The 16,676-nt window shown below is 59.3% G+C and overlaps 5 protein-coding genes across 5 annotated transcripts; 1 reads left to right on the forward strand and 4 right to left on the reverse strand.

Moving 5' to 3' along the window:
• Positions 1–19: 19 nt before the first annotated feature.
• Positions 20–2,092, reverse strand: HRG_06339 (calcineurin-like phosphoesterase domain-containing protein; the record flags this gene model as incomplete). The annotated part of the gene is made up of 3 exons (XM_044864810.1): positions 20–802; positions 851–1,756; positions 1,814–2,092. The coding sequence occupies 3 exons, from the start codon at positions 2,090–2,092 to the stop codon at positions 20–22; spliced, it is 1,968 nt and encodes a 655-aa protein (XP_044719750.1).
• Positions 2,093–2,850: 758 nt separating this feature from the next.
• Positions 2,851–6,054, reverse strand: HRG_06340 (transcription factor; the record flags this gene model as incomplete). Its single annotated transcript, XM_044864811.1, has 5 exons — positions 2,851–3,617; positions 3,846–4,039; positions 4,118–4,327; positions 4,385–5,807; positions 5,865–6,054. 5 exons carry the CDS (start codon positions 6,052–6,054, stop codon positions 2,851–2,853), a joined length of 2,784 nt encoding a protein of 927 aa, XP_044719751.1.
• A 3,014-nt stretch (positions 6,055–9,068) lies between these two features.
• Positions 9,069–11,633, reverse strand: HRG_06341 (neutral ceramidase; the record flags this gene model as incomplete). Its single annotated transcript, XM_044864812.1, has 4 exons — positions 9,069–9,077; positions 9,287–10,390; positions 10,446–10,976; positions 11,028–11,633. 4 exons carry the CDS (start codon positions 11,631–11,633, stop codon positions 9,069–9,071), a joined length of 2,250 nt encoding a protein of 749 aa, XP_044719752.1.
• Positions 11,634–12,886: 1,253 nt separating this feature from the next.
• HRG_06342 (eukaryotic initiation factor 4E domain-containing protein) lies at positions 12,887–13,779 on the forward strand (the record flags this gene model as incomplete). Its single annotated transcript, XM_044864813.1, has 3 exons — positions 12,887–13,099; positions 13,153–13,224; positions 13,291–13,779. 3 exons carry the CDS (start codon positions 12,887–12,889, stop codon positions 13,777–13,779), a joined length of 774 nt encoding a protein of 257 aa, XP_044719753.1.
• Positions 13,780–14,331: 552 nt separating this feature from the next.
• Positions 14,332–16,232, reverse strand: HRG_06343 (AMP-binding enzyme domain-containing protein; the record flags this gene model as incomplete). Its single annotated transcript, XM_044864814.1, has 3 exons — positions 14,332–15,510; positions 15,582–15,880; positions 16,010–16,232. The coding sequence occupies 3 exons, from the start codon at positions 16,230–16,232 to the stop codon at positions 14,332–14,334; spliced, it is 1,701 nt and encodes a 566-aa protein (XP_044719754.1).
• Positions 16,233–16,676: the final 444 nt, after the last annotated feature.

Raw genomic sequence — 16,676 nt, forward strand, 5'->3', positions numbered from 1 at the left:
GGCCAAACCAAAGCCATGCTCACCCCTTCCTCGCCAAGTACGCCCAAAACACGGCTGCCATCCACGCGACCCTCCACGTCGTCGTCCACATCTCCCTGCCAAACGTTCCCAGCACCCGCCGCCCCCTGCCCGTTTTCCACTCCTTGCCGCCGTCGTAAAAGTCGGTGTCGAGCTTGATGCGCGGCCCGCCCTCTTCGCCCGCCCACCCCCATCGCCGGCTCTGCCTGCTCTTCTTGGACGACGACCACCGCGAGCCCCTGTCCATGGCCGTCAAGTTGTTGCGCGCGCCCGACGTCGCCGCCGCTGCCGTAGGGCGGAGGGGCGCATGGCGTGGAGAGACGATTGGCGGCTCCGCCTTGGCCTTTTCTTGGTAGACGGGAAGCACGGCCGTGCATGGCTTCTCAGGCTCCAGCGCAAACGGCTTCAGGTGGATAATGGGCACGAGAAAGGCTCGCGCGGCGAGGATGACGAGGGTGAGCATCACAAAGGCAGCGTACCTGATGTAGGTGCCAATCTGGTTCGGCAGCAGGCAGAGGTGCGCCTGCAGCGTCTTCTCGGGCGACCCGGGCATCGGCTTCCCGTCGACGCCAACCGGATTGTAGAGGCTGGCCATGACGAAGCCCGGCGTGGGCACTCCCATGGCCATGCTGAAGCTCTTGACCGTAATCTCCCGCACGCCGCCCCTCGACTCCGCGTGCACCAGCTCGCAGTAGTCGTGATCGTCGCCGGAAAACACGTGGGTGACGTTGCCGACGCTCTTGATGAGCTTGACCGAGTCCTCCTGGTTCAGCACGTTCTGGTACTGATAGCCGGCCGCCACGGAGATGGCATTGCGATGGTCCGGACTGACTGGACCCGTCTGGCCCTTGGGCGGCCTCGTCGGCGGCCAGTGCTCGCGGTGCGGACCGCATGGCGTCCCTGGGTCGCGATACAGCGGCACGTGCGTGAGGAGGATGGTAGGCCAGTCGGGGCTGTTGGCGTCGCCACTCTTAGGCCATCGGCTGACGTCTGAGCTGCCCAGGTCTTCCACCTTGTGACTGAATCTCGGCCGCGGCTCTACAGCGTGCCACGCCCTCAACTCTTCCTGGACCGCCCTCCGTTTGGCGGTCTGGACCTGGCCCAGAAACTCGTTGACGGGGCCATATATGGGTCGCAAGTCGTGGCTGTTCTTGTACAAGGACGTGTCGGCGCTCAACGAGACGGTGTCGACCGACACAATCGTGTGGTTTCCAATGACATCGACGCGGTTGACGTCGCCAAAGAAGGCGCTGAAGCGGTCGCGGACAGGGACCTGGACCTGGGCACCGAATCCCAGGTCATGGTTGCCCGGCAAGCTTGCGACGAGCTTCCGCCCCCTCTGCCACGGCCCCGGAGCGTCGCCTCCGACGTTCCACGAGTCGGTAAAGATGCCGTTGAAGCGCCGGTACTCGCGAAGCCAGTAGTCGTCGCCGTACTTGCGATGCCACGTCTTAACCCACTTCTTCTCCTGGCCGGACCGGTCGTTGCCCCATTTGGGGTCTACGAAGCCGCCCAGCCGCGTCTTCCACTCGCGCCCGCCGTCGAAGAGATCGCCGAGGAAGAAGAGGCTGTCGGGATGGAGCTGGCGCTGGAGGGCGGCGAAGCCTCGCCGCATGTAGTTGTCGGTGATGAGGACCGTCAGGGCCGACAGCGGCCACGGGCGGCCGGGGTACGAGTGCGGATCGATGATTTGAGGGTCGGCGACGAAGATCAGGTGGTGAGGCCTCGCTCCTTTGGGCTGGTGGTTTGACTCGGTTAGCAAAACAGTCGCCTTGGGGCCAGCTTCGCCACGTACCCATTTCTCCCAATTCTTCCAGGCGCAGTCTTCAACCTTGCTGTCAAAGACCCAGCGCTCTCCCCACATGAGTATCACCACCCACACGAGGACCAGCGCGTGCGGGAAGCTCAGCAGCCGCCGGGGAGCCAGATTCCTGCCCATTCGATCCAGCACGCTCCGCGTCAGCACCGTCGCGGAATGCCTCCCCGGGCCGCGAGCCCATGTCCATAGCGGCTGCACCCGTCGCCACGAGGTGCGGTACAGCCTGTGCAGCTTCGATACGATTCGACGATCCATCGTCGTCGTCGTCGTCATGGCCCGTCACCAGGCCATAACCCCTCTTTCGCCTTTAGACGTGAAGGAATCGGACGCTAGCGAGCGAGACACGGCACGAGGGATCTCGGTCAACCGACTTGAGAGAGGCGTGAGCTCGAAGGAAGAAAAGGGGGAGAGGCAGAGAGGCAGAGGAAGGGGGATGGTGCTGGCGGCGACGGGCGTTGAACGGCGAGAAGAGCGACTTGGGATCAGAAAGGCGCGGCCTAGTACGGATGAAGAAGCAATAGTGAAGCCAAGGGACCAAACGCGGAGATCAAACGCGGATCGCGCAGCTGTTGTGAATGACTGGGGTCGGGTGGGTGAGAGACTTCGGACAAGCCCAAATGTAGCGCTTGGCGGAAGGTTCCATGCCCTCCCCACTCTAGTTACAGTGGTTCCGCTCACCACTAATCCACTAATCCACTGATCCACTGATCCACTGATCCAACAGGCGAACAGGCCGCACACTTCGATGCTCGAGATGGCTTCAGTCTCGCATGCGTCACCCCTTCCCACTGAAATGACAGCGTGAATGGCGGTATTTCGCTTCATCCAGTCACCTCGTTGCACGGCTCCCACGCACAAACCAATAACAAAGTTTTAAAAAAAAACTCCCAATAGTAAGACTCTTCTTTCCTTTTCCCCCCTACAGCCCTGGCGCCCAACGCATGCCGTCCAATTGCCCAAAGAAAAGACGAACCACGCAGAGCCAACATATCATAAACCGAGACACACCCGTCTCATCGCACCGGGTATTCCTCTTCGTCTTCGTCACTCGTCACGTCGTCCTCGTAATCATTAGACTTGGCCCTCGCGCCCTTCTTCCTAAAGCTAAACAGCCGCTTCAGTCCGCTCATTTCAGCCCCCCCGCCCTTCTGTGCCAAGTCGTCCTCGGCAGGGTCATACTCGTACTGCAGCCGCGGCACGAGTATCCGGTACGGGACCGTGATTCCGGCCGGATCCTGGGCATTAACCTCGACGTTGAGTCGGATATCCAGTCCCTCCTCCAGGTCCACCTTGTACTTCTCGGCCTGGCGCATCTGCTTCGCCGACAGCCCGGTCGGCGTCCTGTGAAAAGTTGGCATGGCCACCATGTCCGGCTCGCTATGGCCAGGTAGGCGCTGGTTGCTGATTGTTTGCGCTCGGCGCGGCGGTCCAGAGGTGAACTGAGACTCATCGCCCACTGTATACTCATCCTGCCCAGCAACAGCGTTGTGCGCATTGGACGCATGTGCTGCATGTGGTGAAGCGTACCCATGGTCCAGGTAAGCACCGTTGCCGGCCCATCGACCGTTGGCGCGGTCTCCACCAAGTCGACTCTCGCTCGTATGTCGCCCGGGTTCCGGATATCCTCTCGCCTCGGCCTCGCCACGGCCAAGAGACATGGTTCTGCCCAGCATACCGGGACGCTGCTTATCGGTCGAGCTTCGACGGGAAAGGCTGCGGAACAGACCCATCCTGCCGGACACGGGCGGCCGGGAGCCTCGTAGAGACTCTCGAGCTCCGTCTGGGCGGGTGGACTCTGCTTTGCGTCTCGAAGACAATCTCCGAAAAATCCCCCCTCCTGCGCCTGGTGGTGGGCTCCGGCTTGCATCACGAGCAGACATTGGCGGTGTTGGTGGCGGCGTGGTGCCGGGCATCCATTGGCGGATGGAGCACCAGTTCCGATGCGGCAGGAGATGTTTGTTGCTCCTAGATCTGCCATCGATCCCCTCATGGAATAGGGGGATCATACCCTCGTCCGTCTGTTTGTCGAAATGATGCACCTTGTTTCGCTTGCTGAGAGCATCCGCCAGCAGGTCCGACGGCGGCATGTTGGCCACGGCCGACGAGATGATGTTTGGCATATATCTCGGATCCCTGTGCTTTGCAAGCCCCAACTTCGGGTTCGAGTAAAACTGGCCCACCGCGGCCATGCTGACGTTACCGCTGTCAAAGGGAAAGGATCAATTAGCAGACGAGATAGGCAGTAGGCTGTCTCCAGCTCGGCCCTCAGCGGCAACATACCTCAAGATGGTGATGCGCATCGACTTGTCGATTGCCAGGTCCTGTAAATCTTCCATGACGATACTGCGCTCATGTTTGTGGTTCCTGGCAACCCAGTGACCGTTTACGTCGTCTTGCATTTCGGCCCGACCGTCGATGCTATTGAGTGATTTGCCAAAGACGCCGGTTCTGCCCAACGCCTTGACGGGGCTCATGAACTTCGAGGTAAAGCTGTAATTTCGTCAGCGATGAGGTCCACTACAGCTCGCCGGCCCAAGAGCGACTCACAAGTTCTCCAACCAGTCAAACCGGGGATAGGCAATGGGGAGCGCGGAGAGCACAAGAAGATGTTCAATCTGGCCCCGTCGTATCTCTGCGTATAGCCGGTTCATAATCTTTTCCCACGTCTTCTCCCTCATCACATTATTCTCGGTCCGCTCCGTTCGGCAGTCGACGGCGAGTAAGGCGACCTTGCCTCCCAAGGATAAGAAGACGCTGCGGCTCAGCTCATGTATGTAAGGCCCAGTCTGGAGTCCGAGGATCCAGCTCGGCTCAGAGTTCTCCGTCTCTGTGACCAAGCTTTGATGCTGGAAGAGCATGTAGTATTTAAAGGCCACGGACCCCAGCCCGCAAAAAACAGGACCATTCATGTCGTGGTGGGGATAAGACCCGTAGCCGTCCAAGATATCATGGTCGTCGTACATGTTTACCATTGGTATCTGCGAGGTGGCGAGCCCATAGAGGCCCTGAGAAAACCACATGCAGTAGCGCTCGAGATAGAATGCTTCCAGTTCGTCTTGCATCTCAACTGTGAATGGCGCGCTTTCCTTCTCCAGAGGATCCCTCATTTCGAGCCAGTCGCTGAGGAGACCACACTCATACGCGACAGGATCGTTGAAAATTTGGTTGCCGCCGCCAATCATGACGTGGAATGGCTGCGTTTGGTGCGTGTTCAACACATCCCGCCACATCGGGTCCGGACCGCTCAGCTCGTCGGGCCTGGCGCCGGCGCCGAAGCCGTTGCCGCTGTAGAACATGATGTTCATTGCGCGAGCTCGGCACGGGACCCAAAACCCCATGCATGGACCGCGATTGATGCGATACGCGATACGCTGCTGCTTGTCACGCAACTCGACTTCGATGTTGAACCGCCAAAAGGTGCAGCCTCGCTCGCTGTGGAGGCGGAAGCCTCTCACGTCTTTGTACTTCTGCATCTTCTCGCCATCGGCGTTGGCCGCCTTGATGCGACGGGCAAATGACCCAGGCAGGTCCGGCGAACCGTCCGCAGGCATCCCTTCAGGCGGGCTTCTTGTCGCTTCGAACAGGCCATTATCTGTTTCATCCCGCGAGACGTCTCTGGCTTCTTCTATGTGCTCCACTGGGCGCACGTACAAGGTCTCGCCTCTTCGGCCCAGTTTCGGGTGGCCGGCGATCGGATCCACGTACTCTGGTGGCAGCTCACCGTCCACCAGCTCAGGGGGCGGCGGCAGTAGAGCCACGTTTTGGACAAAGAGACGAAGCATCGGAGCGATCTCGTAGGACGACTCGGAGTCTTTGGTGACGATCATGACGCTGCCTCTCCAAGTCTCTCGTTCAGACATGACACTATCGCCGCGAGGGGTTCGTGCGGGAAACCTCTCGCGACGAGTGCCGCAGTATCTCAAGAGCGGGCCGCACTTAAGGTACAGAGGCGGTTTGAATCGCGTGGGGGCTGAGAGGCGACGTTAGCAGGTCATATCAGGAGAGTGGCCTGAGCAGCCCGACTTACCGTTTGTATCGTCATACTCGCCGTCGAAAGCCTCAGCTCTTCGCTGCATATGGGCGCGACTGTCGCCGGGGCCTCGCCCACCGCCCTCCCACCAAGCCTGGTTCTTGTCGACCGCGAACGGCTGCTCGTGCCTGAGATCCAAGAGTGTGCCGGAAAGAGCCCCCGTCGTACCCTTCTTCCATTCATCCATCCACTCCGGCGGTTGATACAATCCTGCCCCAGGACGCAGGTCATCGACATCTCTATACGGGGGCCTTGTGTCGTGTTGGTGATACGAAGCATCCGACAACTGTCCGCTGCCTCGTCGACCCAGTGACTCGGAGGGCGCGCCTGCACTCCGCTGAGCTGCATCCTCTGCCTCAACTGCTCGTGCTGGGTTTAAGGATTGGCCTCTCGCATTCCCTGAGAAACTATCCCCTGAGGGCCCGTGATCTCTGTCATAAACCGGCTCGGCGGGACGGCGCATACCCTGAGCCTGTTCCCACGCTGGGAGTCTGCCCCTCCCACCAGGGCCCCGAAGATCCCTTGCATCTGGTGAAGGTGACGGGATTGACGGAAGTTCCTTGTTTCTGGTCGACAACGGAACAGCCTTGGCTGACAGCTCCTGGAATACTTGGGCTGTCGGACGGCTCTGCTCATGATAATGAGCGTCTCCTGGTGGCTCTTTTCTCAGTTTGTTGCTCCCTCTGCGGGCCATGGACAAGCCCTCATCACCTGTAGCCGGCCATGCTGGATTCCTTTCCTCGCTTGGCAGTGTTGGCTCGTTTCGTGCAGCACGCTCGCGGAAGCTGAGATTTCGTTGAAGAAGCCCAGGTCCAGCGGGCATTTGCGCCGGCATCGTTGTTTGCTGCAGAACAGCGTCGTGGTGACGGTTGTTGGAATCATGAGATTGGAATCGAGACGGTGGTGTGGGCGGCGTCCGTGGAGCAGCAGCTTCCCGTACGGGCAGGGGAGCTGCTGTAGATAAGGAGGCCGATGCCGTGGTCAGAGCAGTTGGCGAGAGTGGGACCTCTCCATCGTTGTTGCGGACGTCGGACGGATGACGGTCATGAGACCGGTCCTGTTGGCCAGCAGGGACATCGCCGGCTCGCATCGCAGCTCTCTGCCTGGCTCTCTGTTCTGCCGCCTCCACCCGGGCCCTCTTCTCCTCCTTGGTCATGCTGTCGAGCGTCAGCTCAAGCTTTTGAAGCGGTGATCGGTCGTTTGCGAACATTCTACGGCGCTCCGATGATGCAGTCAATGAAGGTCTGGATTGGGCAGCTGCGTCTTGGTTGACGGCCGGGCCGTCTCTCCTGGCAGATGTTTCCTGGATTGGTCGCTGATAGGGCACCGTCTGCGCATCATATCTGGGATCATAGTGTCTTTGGAGTTCCATGTCGATTTGCTGGGCTTGGGGGGCGGCGTTTGTAAAGGTCGGATAGGTGTAGAGGGGGCCGTCGTTGCCATATGCGTGCCGATTGTTGACGGGCGGACCTCGAGAGACATCGGGCGCGGATGGTGGAGTTGGGAGGGATAAAGGGTCATGATGATCGGCGGAAGAGGGATTCGCCTGCGCATCCAAGACGGTCCGTTGGACGGTGGCTCGGCGGTGTCCCGGACCCACGTCGTGAGCAGCAAAGTTGGGCTCAGTAGGCGAGCACGGACCGAAGGTGGGCTCAGTGGCTGTGGTTTGGGCCGATGGGCGAATCGACTTGCGACGAGGAAGCGCCATATCCATGGATTGCCTATAGTCGGGCGGCGGCGGACAGTAGTCGTTCTTGTCTGTCGCCATGCGCCTGGCGCCGTCTCTAGCCACGTTGGGCTCGGGCAGCTGACCCCAGTAGGGTGCGGACATGACGATGATGTCCGGGCTCGGGATGGGAGTTGGTGGCGGCGGCGCAGGTGAGAGATGGGAGTTGGAGCTGCGCGTGTGTGCGCAGATGTCGAACAGCTAAGTATGCAACTCTCTCAGCGGCCAGAGCTCACGACGATGCGAGGCACCATGCTGGACGGCGGATGCTGTGCAGGAAGAAATCAAGCAGCGCGAAGCTGCAGGCGGCCGCAACAGACTTTCCTTATCAAGGACCCGGCCATTGGGCAGGAAAATGGGGAGGTTGTCGGCCTTGCTTGCAGTGAACGCTTGGCCGTGGACAAGGGTTGGATTGGAGGCGGCGCCCAAGCCTGGCCCGGCTCCGTGCTTCCGATACTGTAGGTACACATTAACAAGTTCCTACAGAGCTCATACTGTACAGAACGGCAGAGCTGCAAGTCATCATGCTGCCACTCACCATCGATGGCGGCAGACGGCGAGGAAGAGGCGGTCGGCTGGGGAGCGAATGGTTGCAGTCGCCACTGGCGGCATCGGGCAGTGCTGCGGGTGAGTAGCGCTGCCTTGATGTTTGGTGAATAATTATCAGGTGGCTGGAAGTCTACCATGGCTGCAAGGCACCGGACCCCATGGTCGTACCGCGACTGGGGGCCACGAGGCGAGGCGGCTGGGGGTGGAGAAGGACTGATGGGCCAATGGAGGAAGGGAACAAGGCTTTGTTGTACAAAGCAAAGAGCATCGTGTTGAGACCAGCATGAGAAAAGAAAGGGGGAAATGGAAAAAGAGACCGTTTCGATGCAGCACGAAGAGGTAATAACAAGGTATCCAAGTACGTACCTACCTAGGCACCTGCCTACCAGGTACGTACCTTAAACATGTACACGTAGGTACGGAGTACGTACAATACCTAGCTACCTAGGTACAAGTGCCTGCAAGACATAAATGCCCTGACCGCCAATCAACTCCACGCCAAGCGAGAGGCGGGAAGGGAAGGCCCGACGCTTCCTTCTCCAACCCCCGCCCCGCGTCTCCTGCCGCTGCCGCTGGACTAGCGCAACTGCCGCGCAAACGCACTGCGGACTCGGTACGTATCAAAAGAAGTGATGCTCAAGCTCACTCGTAAGAAACGAACTTTTTGTCTCTGAACTCGAAGACAGAAATACGTCTGCTCAATTCTCTCAAATTGAACTTGCCTACCATGTATTCGTATTCACAGCCTAAAGTACACCCTTGTGAAGCTGCCCTGATTGAACAGGCAGGTGGGAGATGGCAAGCATAGCAAGCATAGCAAGTCAATTTTGACCACCAACGTCGCAGCCGTGTCTGACACTCCGTCATTCTATAGTGGTAAGACTTTACCAAGTAAGCCCCTCACGGGCCCATTCTTATACTTATGATTATTGCCCCTGTGGCTCCCACCGCGACTCGCGCCCTCTTCGTGTACTGGTAAGACCTCACCAAGTAAGCCCCTCACGGGACCATTCTTATGCTTATGCTTATTGCCCTTGTGGTTCCCACCGCGACTCGCGCCCTCTTCGTGCCCATCGCGCCCATCGCGCCCATCACGCCCATCACGCTCATCACGTCCATCGCCAACGGGCTGATCGTGACCTACCAGCTCAAACGGCTCACTCGTTCCCTGAAACGGCTCAGCCTTTTTCATCAGCGCCTTGGAATCCCCGTAGTACTTGAACCGGTAAGTTCCCGGCTCCGCGTTCCCCTTTGTTTCCCACCTGACGTCAACCTCGCTGTATCCGAGGAATTTGTTCGTTGCGCGCCAAGTATAGACCAAGAACCAATCGCTGTCGTCGCGCACTGGCGTCCATCTGTCGTTGGGGCCGAGCTGTTCAACAGCAGCAAACGTCTGTTCAAGCCGCAAGTTGTTGCGAGGGCTCGCTCCCTGGAACGTTGCTTGAACATTATCCCCAATTCTATGTACTCTGTTCGGTTGTTGGATAACGTCGCCAAAAGAGCGCCGCAACGGCTTGCCCTCAAGCTTGAATACAAAGTTAAAGTTGAATGCCTTCTTTCGGTTGTCTGGCGGGAGTGGGCCTGGCCCCGGAAGATCCGTTGAGCCCGGTTCCAAGTAACGCATGTTTCCGACCGTCAGATTAATATACGCGTTTAGTGCGTGCGGGCCAAAAATGGTAGAAGCCCCTTCGTAGCGCTGAACGGCATATTCCTCTGGCGTCGTAAGATAATGCGCATAGGTGTTGACCGGGCTAGCAATGACGACGACGGGGTCCGTGTCCAGGATATTAGTTGCTTCTCTAGCCACCGCCGCCTTCCACCGTCGGCCGCTCATGGTCGTGACCTCACTCGGACTAAGAATGATGAGTAGTTGGCCGATGCGAAACATGGATATGTCCACAACGTTTGGCTCCCAGGCATAAGGGAACGTCTGCTCGCCACCGTCAAACAGAATGGGCTTTGGAGATTGACACTTAATTTGCCTTGCAGTGGGAATCCTAAGGAAGCCAAAGACGATTTTCCAGAGGGGGTTTCTTGGCCGGTTGGCCTCGCCCTGGACAAAGTCAAACAAACCTGGACCGTCAGTCGTGCCGGCGGCAAAAGAGTAGCCCAGGGCTCCAGGACAAGTGGTGACCTGGGTGCCATTGGGGAGAGTGAAATTCCACCAGGCCATGTTGTGGAAAAAGTGAAAACCTTTGACTCCTGTTCCTACAATTGGCGTAGAGGACGAATCCATTGAAGCCTTGCGCTGAGTTAGCACGCGAGTTCAACCGAAATGAAACCCTGCTTCTCTAGTGGCTCACCAGTAACTCGGTGGCAGCAGTGGCCTGTCGCCGGGCAATCTCGTGACAGCTACTGGTGCCCTGGTCCTTCTCCCGAAACATGGGTCCACGCCCGTGACACCCAGTCACCTTGCCGTTCGGGCAAGAGGCCGTCTGGAAGTTGCACATCTGCCCGGAGCCATCCTCGCACCACGCCCCCTCAGTGTTGGGGCTGGCGTCGCCCAAGTTCGCCTGGCTAAAGGCAGCAATGAATCCGTCGACGGCCGAGTCATCCTTCTTCAATGCTTGCTCCGTCATCCAAGACGCGAGGCCCTTGTTGTCGCCAGACACATGCGTGTTATTGTTGTAAAGAGATGTGCCGTGGACGGGGAACCACGTCAGCAGACCAATGCTCTTCATATCAGATGCCCGCCTGAGCCGGAGAAGCGTCATGGTCGTATCCGTGTCACTTTGATATCTCTGCCGCTCCTCCTCGGGGTTGCGGAGATATGCAAAGAGGGACCGGTTGATGGCGGCGTCCCTGATTTCTGTCGTGCCCACATCGAGGTAGCCCTGCCCGAACTGTCAAAGCACGCACATCACGAGACCATCGGATCAACCCACCTCCTGGAGGCTCTCATGGGCCCGCCTGATGGCCAGTAAAGTGCCTTCGACAAGAGCTTTATAGCTCTGGCGGTCAAACCCCAAATTTGGTATCGAGGGCAGGAAGTAATTCCACCAACCACCTGGAGTTGCATGGCTGTGGACAGCTGCCAGGGCAATGTTATGTGTTCCGTACACGGAGTACTCGGCCCCGCCTTTCTTGAGACCTTCCAGTACACCGAGACGAATCGCAGTATCGCCAACGAGGCCGTCCATGACAACATAGATCACTCGTTCCTTTGGGTTCTTGACGTCACCCATGATAAAGGCCCGGCTGTACAGGCGCTGCCGTAACCCGTTTCCGACTTGCGAGGCCTGGGCATAACCTGCCAGGTTGAGGTCGACAACGGGACCGGTAATGTCGCCTTTGCCGACGCCGACGAGATACTTGTCGCGGCCAGGATAGGGTCGGTTTCGGGACCAGTCAGAGTCGCCAGGGGAAGCCCTTTGGCCTCGTCCATCTTCACGCGGGGGGGCAAACCGGGCGAAAGAGGCGGCGCTCAGGAGCAGCAACAGAAATAGCCGGGTGGCCAATATGAAGCGCGGGCGCGCCGAAGTCGGGCGCATGGCTCTCGGAGAAGCCGTTGCAACTAGACTTTGCTGTGAACCGACACGGCAACATGGCCAGGGGAACTAGGCGACTTATGACCACATGGTCTCCTGACGATTGCGGGGTCGACTCCGGCCAATTCCATGGATAGGCAAGGTAGCATGAATTGCACATTCCTCGGGTTCACATTCTGCGAGTCTCGCAGTCTCCCTGCTCTACCGGCAGCTAGCTTGGTCCATGGCAGGTTGAGACAGCAACCCCATGACGCTGGGAGCCTGGAATGTCTTCGGGATGTGCTCCAGCCAGACTCTTGCCGTACCTGCCGCTGGGCTTTCCAAGCAGAATATGATCGCCGACTGCCCGTTAGCACATATATCTCTGTTCCATGACGGCAACTCCTAGCTCCACCGCCGGTTGTATTCACTCGTTCATGGCTCAATCTAAACCCCTCCGACTGACATCACAATCGGAAAATGTGGCACTGAGCCATTGTGCCAGCGTCCATTCAATGCCCCGGCGGCCAAGTCGTGCGGAATACGGGATTGGAGCAAATGCCTGGGCCGTTGCCGTTGTGTCATCGCAGTCGGACGCGGGTTTCGTGTATGAGAGAGCAAGTCACCACCTGTCCAGGGCATTCGACAGGGCGTGAGGAAGCGGTTGATCCAATCCAGAGACGCAATGTCAGCCTGTTGCAGAAATTTTGAGCCGCTTTGTCGTCCCTCTTCGCGGCACGGTTCGTTCCCTCCAATAGCCGGGCGGAAGGAGGTCTCGTCCAAGGGAGGAGTCGAGGACTCCAATCGCCATCTGAGGCAAGATGGCAAATCCCTTATGTAAGCAGAAGTGATCGTGGGCGCCTGATGATCCAGGCACCAATTTTGATTGGCTCCCGTGACTCGTGCGCACTCTCGCTGCGGCAAGTCCATCCCCCCCAAGCACGGAATTTTTGCGACTCGTTGACTGCTAGCGATTCCGGAAAGCCATTCCCTCCTCCTCGCACTTCCATCTTTTCCCCCTCCATCCTCTGCACCACCGCTCTCTCCTGCGAGATCTTTGCCTGGAGCAAAGTCGCACCGTCGCCATCTTCGATCGGAAGGAGAAGTAGTCGATCTATTTCTGCCTCCTTGACTCGCGCAACCGTCCTCCCATCTCTCAGGCACCGCGCAAAGACTCCCACCATCGACCAACGCCCGCCTCGGCGTTCCCCCACGCACGGCAAATCGCCAGTCAACTCTACAACCACGCTTCTCCCTTCGTCATAGAAAGGGACACAATGGCGGCTACCGCGACCGAAACTTCGAAGCTGGACCAGCAGGTCGACCTGTCGACGATCCCTATCTCCCCTGGCGGTAAGGAAGATCCTACCAATGTCAACGCCGGTGACAAGAAGCCTGTCACTGTCTTTCACGACAAGGACAACTTCAATGTCAAGCACCCCCTCCAGAACAAGTGGACTCTTTGGTTCACCAAGCCCCCAAGTGGCAAGGTATGGTTGGCGCCTCGCTTCTGTAATCGGCTCACTGGCTGACGGCACCCCAGGGCGACAACTGGAATGATTTGCTCAAGGAAGTCATCACTTTCGACTCGGTTGAGGAATTCTGGGGCGTTTACGTAAGTCGGATCCGTCTTAAAGGCTGTCGCCCTGTCTAACTTTGCTCCTTTACCTCGCTCCTACAGAATAATGTCGCCCCCGTCTCCGAACTGCCGCAAAAGGCGGACTACCATCTGTTCAAGGCCGGCGTGCGGCCGGAATGGGAGGACCCCCAGAACAAGCATGGCGGCAAGTGGTCTTATCAGTACAAGGAGAAGCGAGCCATCGACATCGACCGCCTCTGGCTACAGGTCATGATGGGCGCCATCGGCGAGACGCTCGAGGACGAGGACGACGGTGAGGTCATGGGTGTCGTCGTCAATGTCCGCAAGGCATTCTACCGTGTTGGCGTTTGGACTGGCACCATCGGCAAGAGCGTCCCTGGCCGCGGCGACGGCGATGTCGCTGGCGGCAAGGGGCGTACTGGCGAGAAGGGCAAAGAGATTCTCATGTCGATTGGTCGGCGGTTCAAGGAGGTTCTGGAGCTGCCGGCCAACGAGCAGGTCGAGTTCTCCGGCCACACCGAAAGTGCGCACTCTGGAAGCACGAGAGCCAAGGCCAAGTATGTTGTATAGATGCGGAAAGAATGGATCGGCGTTGTGGGCAGGGCGAAGGAGACGAGGCAAAATGATATGGGCCTCCGGATATCCGCCTACTCTGATTCTCTGGCCTGTTTCGATATGCAGTCTCGTTCTGATGCACTCGACGGCTGACGGGAAGTGGTGTGGTTACGGACTTCGCGGTTCATGCACTCGGATCAGATGGCTCGATCAGCTGGTGGACGGTATCCATGGTATCGTTTGGGCCAAAATCTAGTTCATGGTGGCGTTTCTCGGAAGCTCCCAGGTTTCTCTTTTTCTTTTTCTGTGTGTTTTCCCCTAGCTTCTTAGTCGGTGGCGTCTCAACAGAGCAGCAGGTATTGCACGGGGGCATAGATTTCTCAAGCTTTGATCAGACTGCTCGCTCCTCGTGGGGAGCTAGACAAGTTGCGTTGACCATGACGGTGGCAGCCACGTCGCGCGTATTGTTGAGCTATAGATCTATCCTCGTTTACAAAATTGCCGTAATTAGTTTGTACACCAATACTCGTACACCGCCTATTCTCAAGTCTGTTACGGCATTGAAGGTTACGACTCGTCGCCGCTAAACTCGTCTGCGAAGACGGCTCGGACGAGCTGCTTCTTGTTGATCTTGCCCATGGCGTTGCGGGGGATTTGATCGACAACCTTCATGGTCTGCGGGATCTTGTATGCGGCGAGACGACTCTTGAGGGAACGACGCATATCCAGGGGAGTCCACTTCTGGACAAGGTCCGTGTTGAGGACGACGACGGCGCCTACCTTTTGACCCCAGCTGCCGCTCGGGACGGCGACGACGGCTGCCTCGGCGACCTCTGGCAGGGAGAGCAGCTCGCGCTCGACCTCGAGAGCGCTGACCTTTTCGCCGCCCGTCTTAATGATGTCGGCGCTGATGCGGCCCTGGACAAAGTACATGGGACCAACGGCCCAGGGCTGGGAGCCACGGCCGGCCACGGGCACGGACCGGCGGAGGGCGACGTCGCCCGTCTTGAACCACGGCCCACCGCCGTCCGGGTCGTCGACGAACTCGCTGGCCGTGGCTTTGGGGTTGCGCCAGTACTCCCGGAAGATGGTGGGGCCGCGGAGCTGGATCTCGCCGGAGCGCTCGCGGCCGTGGGCGTCGAGTTCGTGGCCGGGGGCGATGACGTGGCCGGTGTCGACGTCGACGAGGCGGGCCTGGACCGAGGGTAGGGGCCAGCCGACACTGGCATCGACGCGGTCGGCAAAGTCGAGGCCGCAGCTGAGGGCCATGCCGACCTCGGTCATGCCATAGCGCTCGAGCAGGACGTTGCCATGGCTGAGCTCCCTCCACGCCGCCTTGACGGGGGTGGGCAGCGCGGCGGAGCCCGAAATGCTGAGGCGCATGTTTTCGGGCGAGACGGCCTGGCGGGCTGCCTCGTGCAGCTCGGCGGGGAGGGATCCGTGGCTGGCCAAGAGGCGGCTGTAGACGGTGGGGACGACGGTGAAGAAGGTGACGGGCAGCTGCGAGGGGGCGCCGGTGGCTAGAAAGGGGGCGGCGAGGCGCCTCCAGACGGCGTCGGCGTTAAAGGGGAACATGAATTCGACCGAGGCGCCGGCGAAGAGGGGGGTTAGCAGGGCGTTGACGGCGCCGTGGATGTGGTGCAAGGGGAGGACGTGCAGCAGGCGGTCCGAAGAGGAGTATTTCCAGGCCTGCATCAGAGAATGCGACTGCGCCGTGAGGACCGAGTGCGGGAGGAGGACTCCTTTCTACCTCGTGGGTTGAAGGAGTAGGCTGTCAGGACTCTGCGGGTAGAGGCAAGGGGGGGGCATTCTCTCACCGGCCGGTTCGTCGTCCCCGAAGTGTACAGCATCAAGCCAGCGGCATTGTCACCGTCCATGTCGCTCAGAGTGACGTGCTCGCTTGCTCGGCCGCCGACATGCTTTGCCAGTTGCAGATGGGTCGGCTTGCACGTCAGGTCGGTGGCCAGGACCTCGGCAGCCTTGGCGGCAAACTTGGACGAGGACACGAGCAGCGAGGCCTCGCTGTGGTTGAGGATGTACTGCAGCTCAGACGCGGGAAAGGCGGGGGACAGGGGCACGGCTATGGAGCGTGCGGCCATGACGGCGAGTAGCGTGACTGAGGGGATTCAGAGAGGAGCGTGGGGAGCCATATTAGCCATTGGAGGACCCGATGCTGCATGTCAAGATGGGGCAAGTTGCAGGTCAAGCGTAGAAACACAGCGCCGCCAAGTCCGAGATCGCTTACCCACATAGTCGTAGCTATTCTCTACAAGAAAGGCGATCCTCTCCCCGGCCAGGTCGGCGTCGCCGCTGGCCTCGCGCAGCCGGTCGCGCGCACGGGCAACATCGCCGAGCAGCTGGCCATATGCGAAGCTGCGGCCGGACGCCGAGTGGAGCACGGCGGGAGACGCGGGGTCGTGCTGGGCGATGGCGCGGAAGATGGGCAGACGCGGCAGGGTCGAGGCCATCCTGGCGGGCGAGGGGAAGCGGCGGAAGAAGCTGCTGCTGCTGCGCAGGGAGGTGAGTGGGGGGTGGCGGCAGACCACGCGCCGGAGGGCTGGCGGGAGCACGCAGTGACGTATCATGAGCAGTTGGAAGGGACCGTTTTGTGGCTGAGGGAGAGAAGGGGTAAGACGAGAGGGCGACCAGATTGAGCGGCAAGCAGGCTGTGAGACGGTGATGGGTGAAGCAAGGTTGGAGGAGAGGAGACCGAGAGAGATGCGTCGTTGACATGTGTGGCCTGGCTCCCCCTACCCTAGAGTTTGGCACTTGGAAAGGCTAAAGCAACGCAGAGAGCTGGGCGCTCAACTGTCCGCCCGGCGAAAGGAACAATACGAAAGAGTAGAACGATCCGAGCAGCCCGAACGGGATGCCACCTGCTCGCCGGGTGGTGTCACCGAAAAGACAGTAAC

This window comes from Hirsutella rhossiliensis (genome assembly GCF_020360975.1).
Source record: "Hirsutella rhossiliensis strain HR02 chromosome Unknown scaffold00006, whole genome shotgun sequence".
NCBI lineage: Eukaryota > Fungi > Ascomycota > Sordariomycetes > Hypocreales > Ophiocordycipitaceae > Hirsutella > Hirsutella rhossiliensis.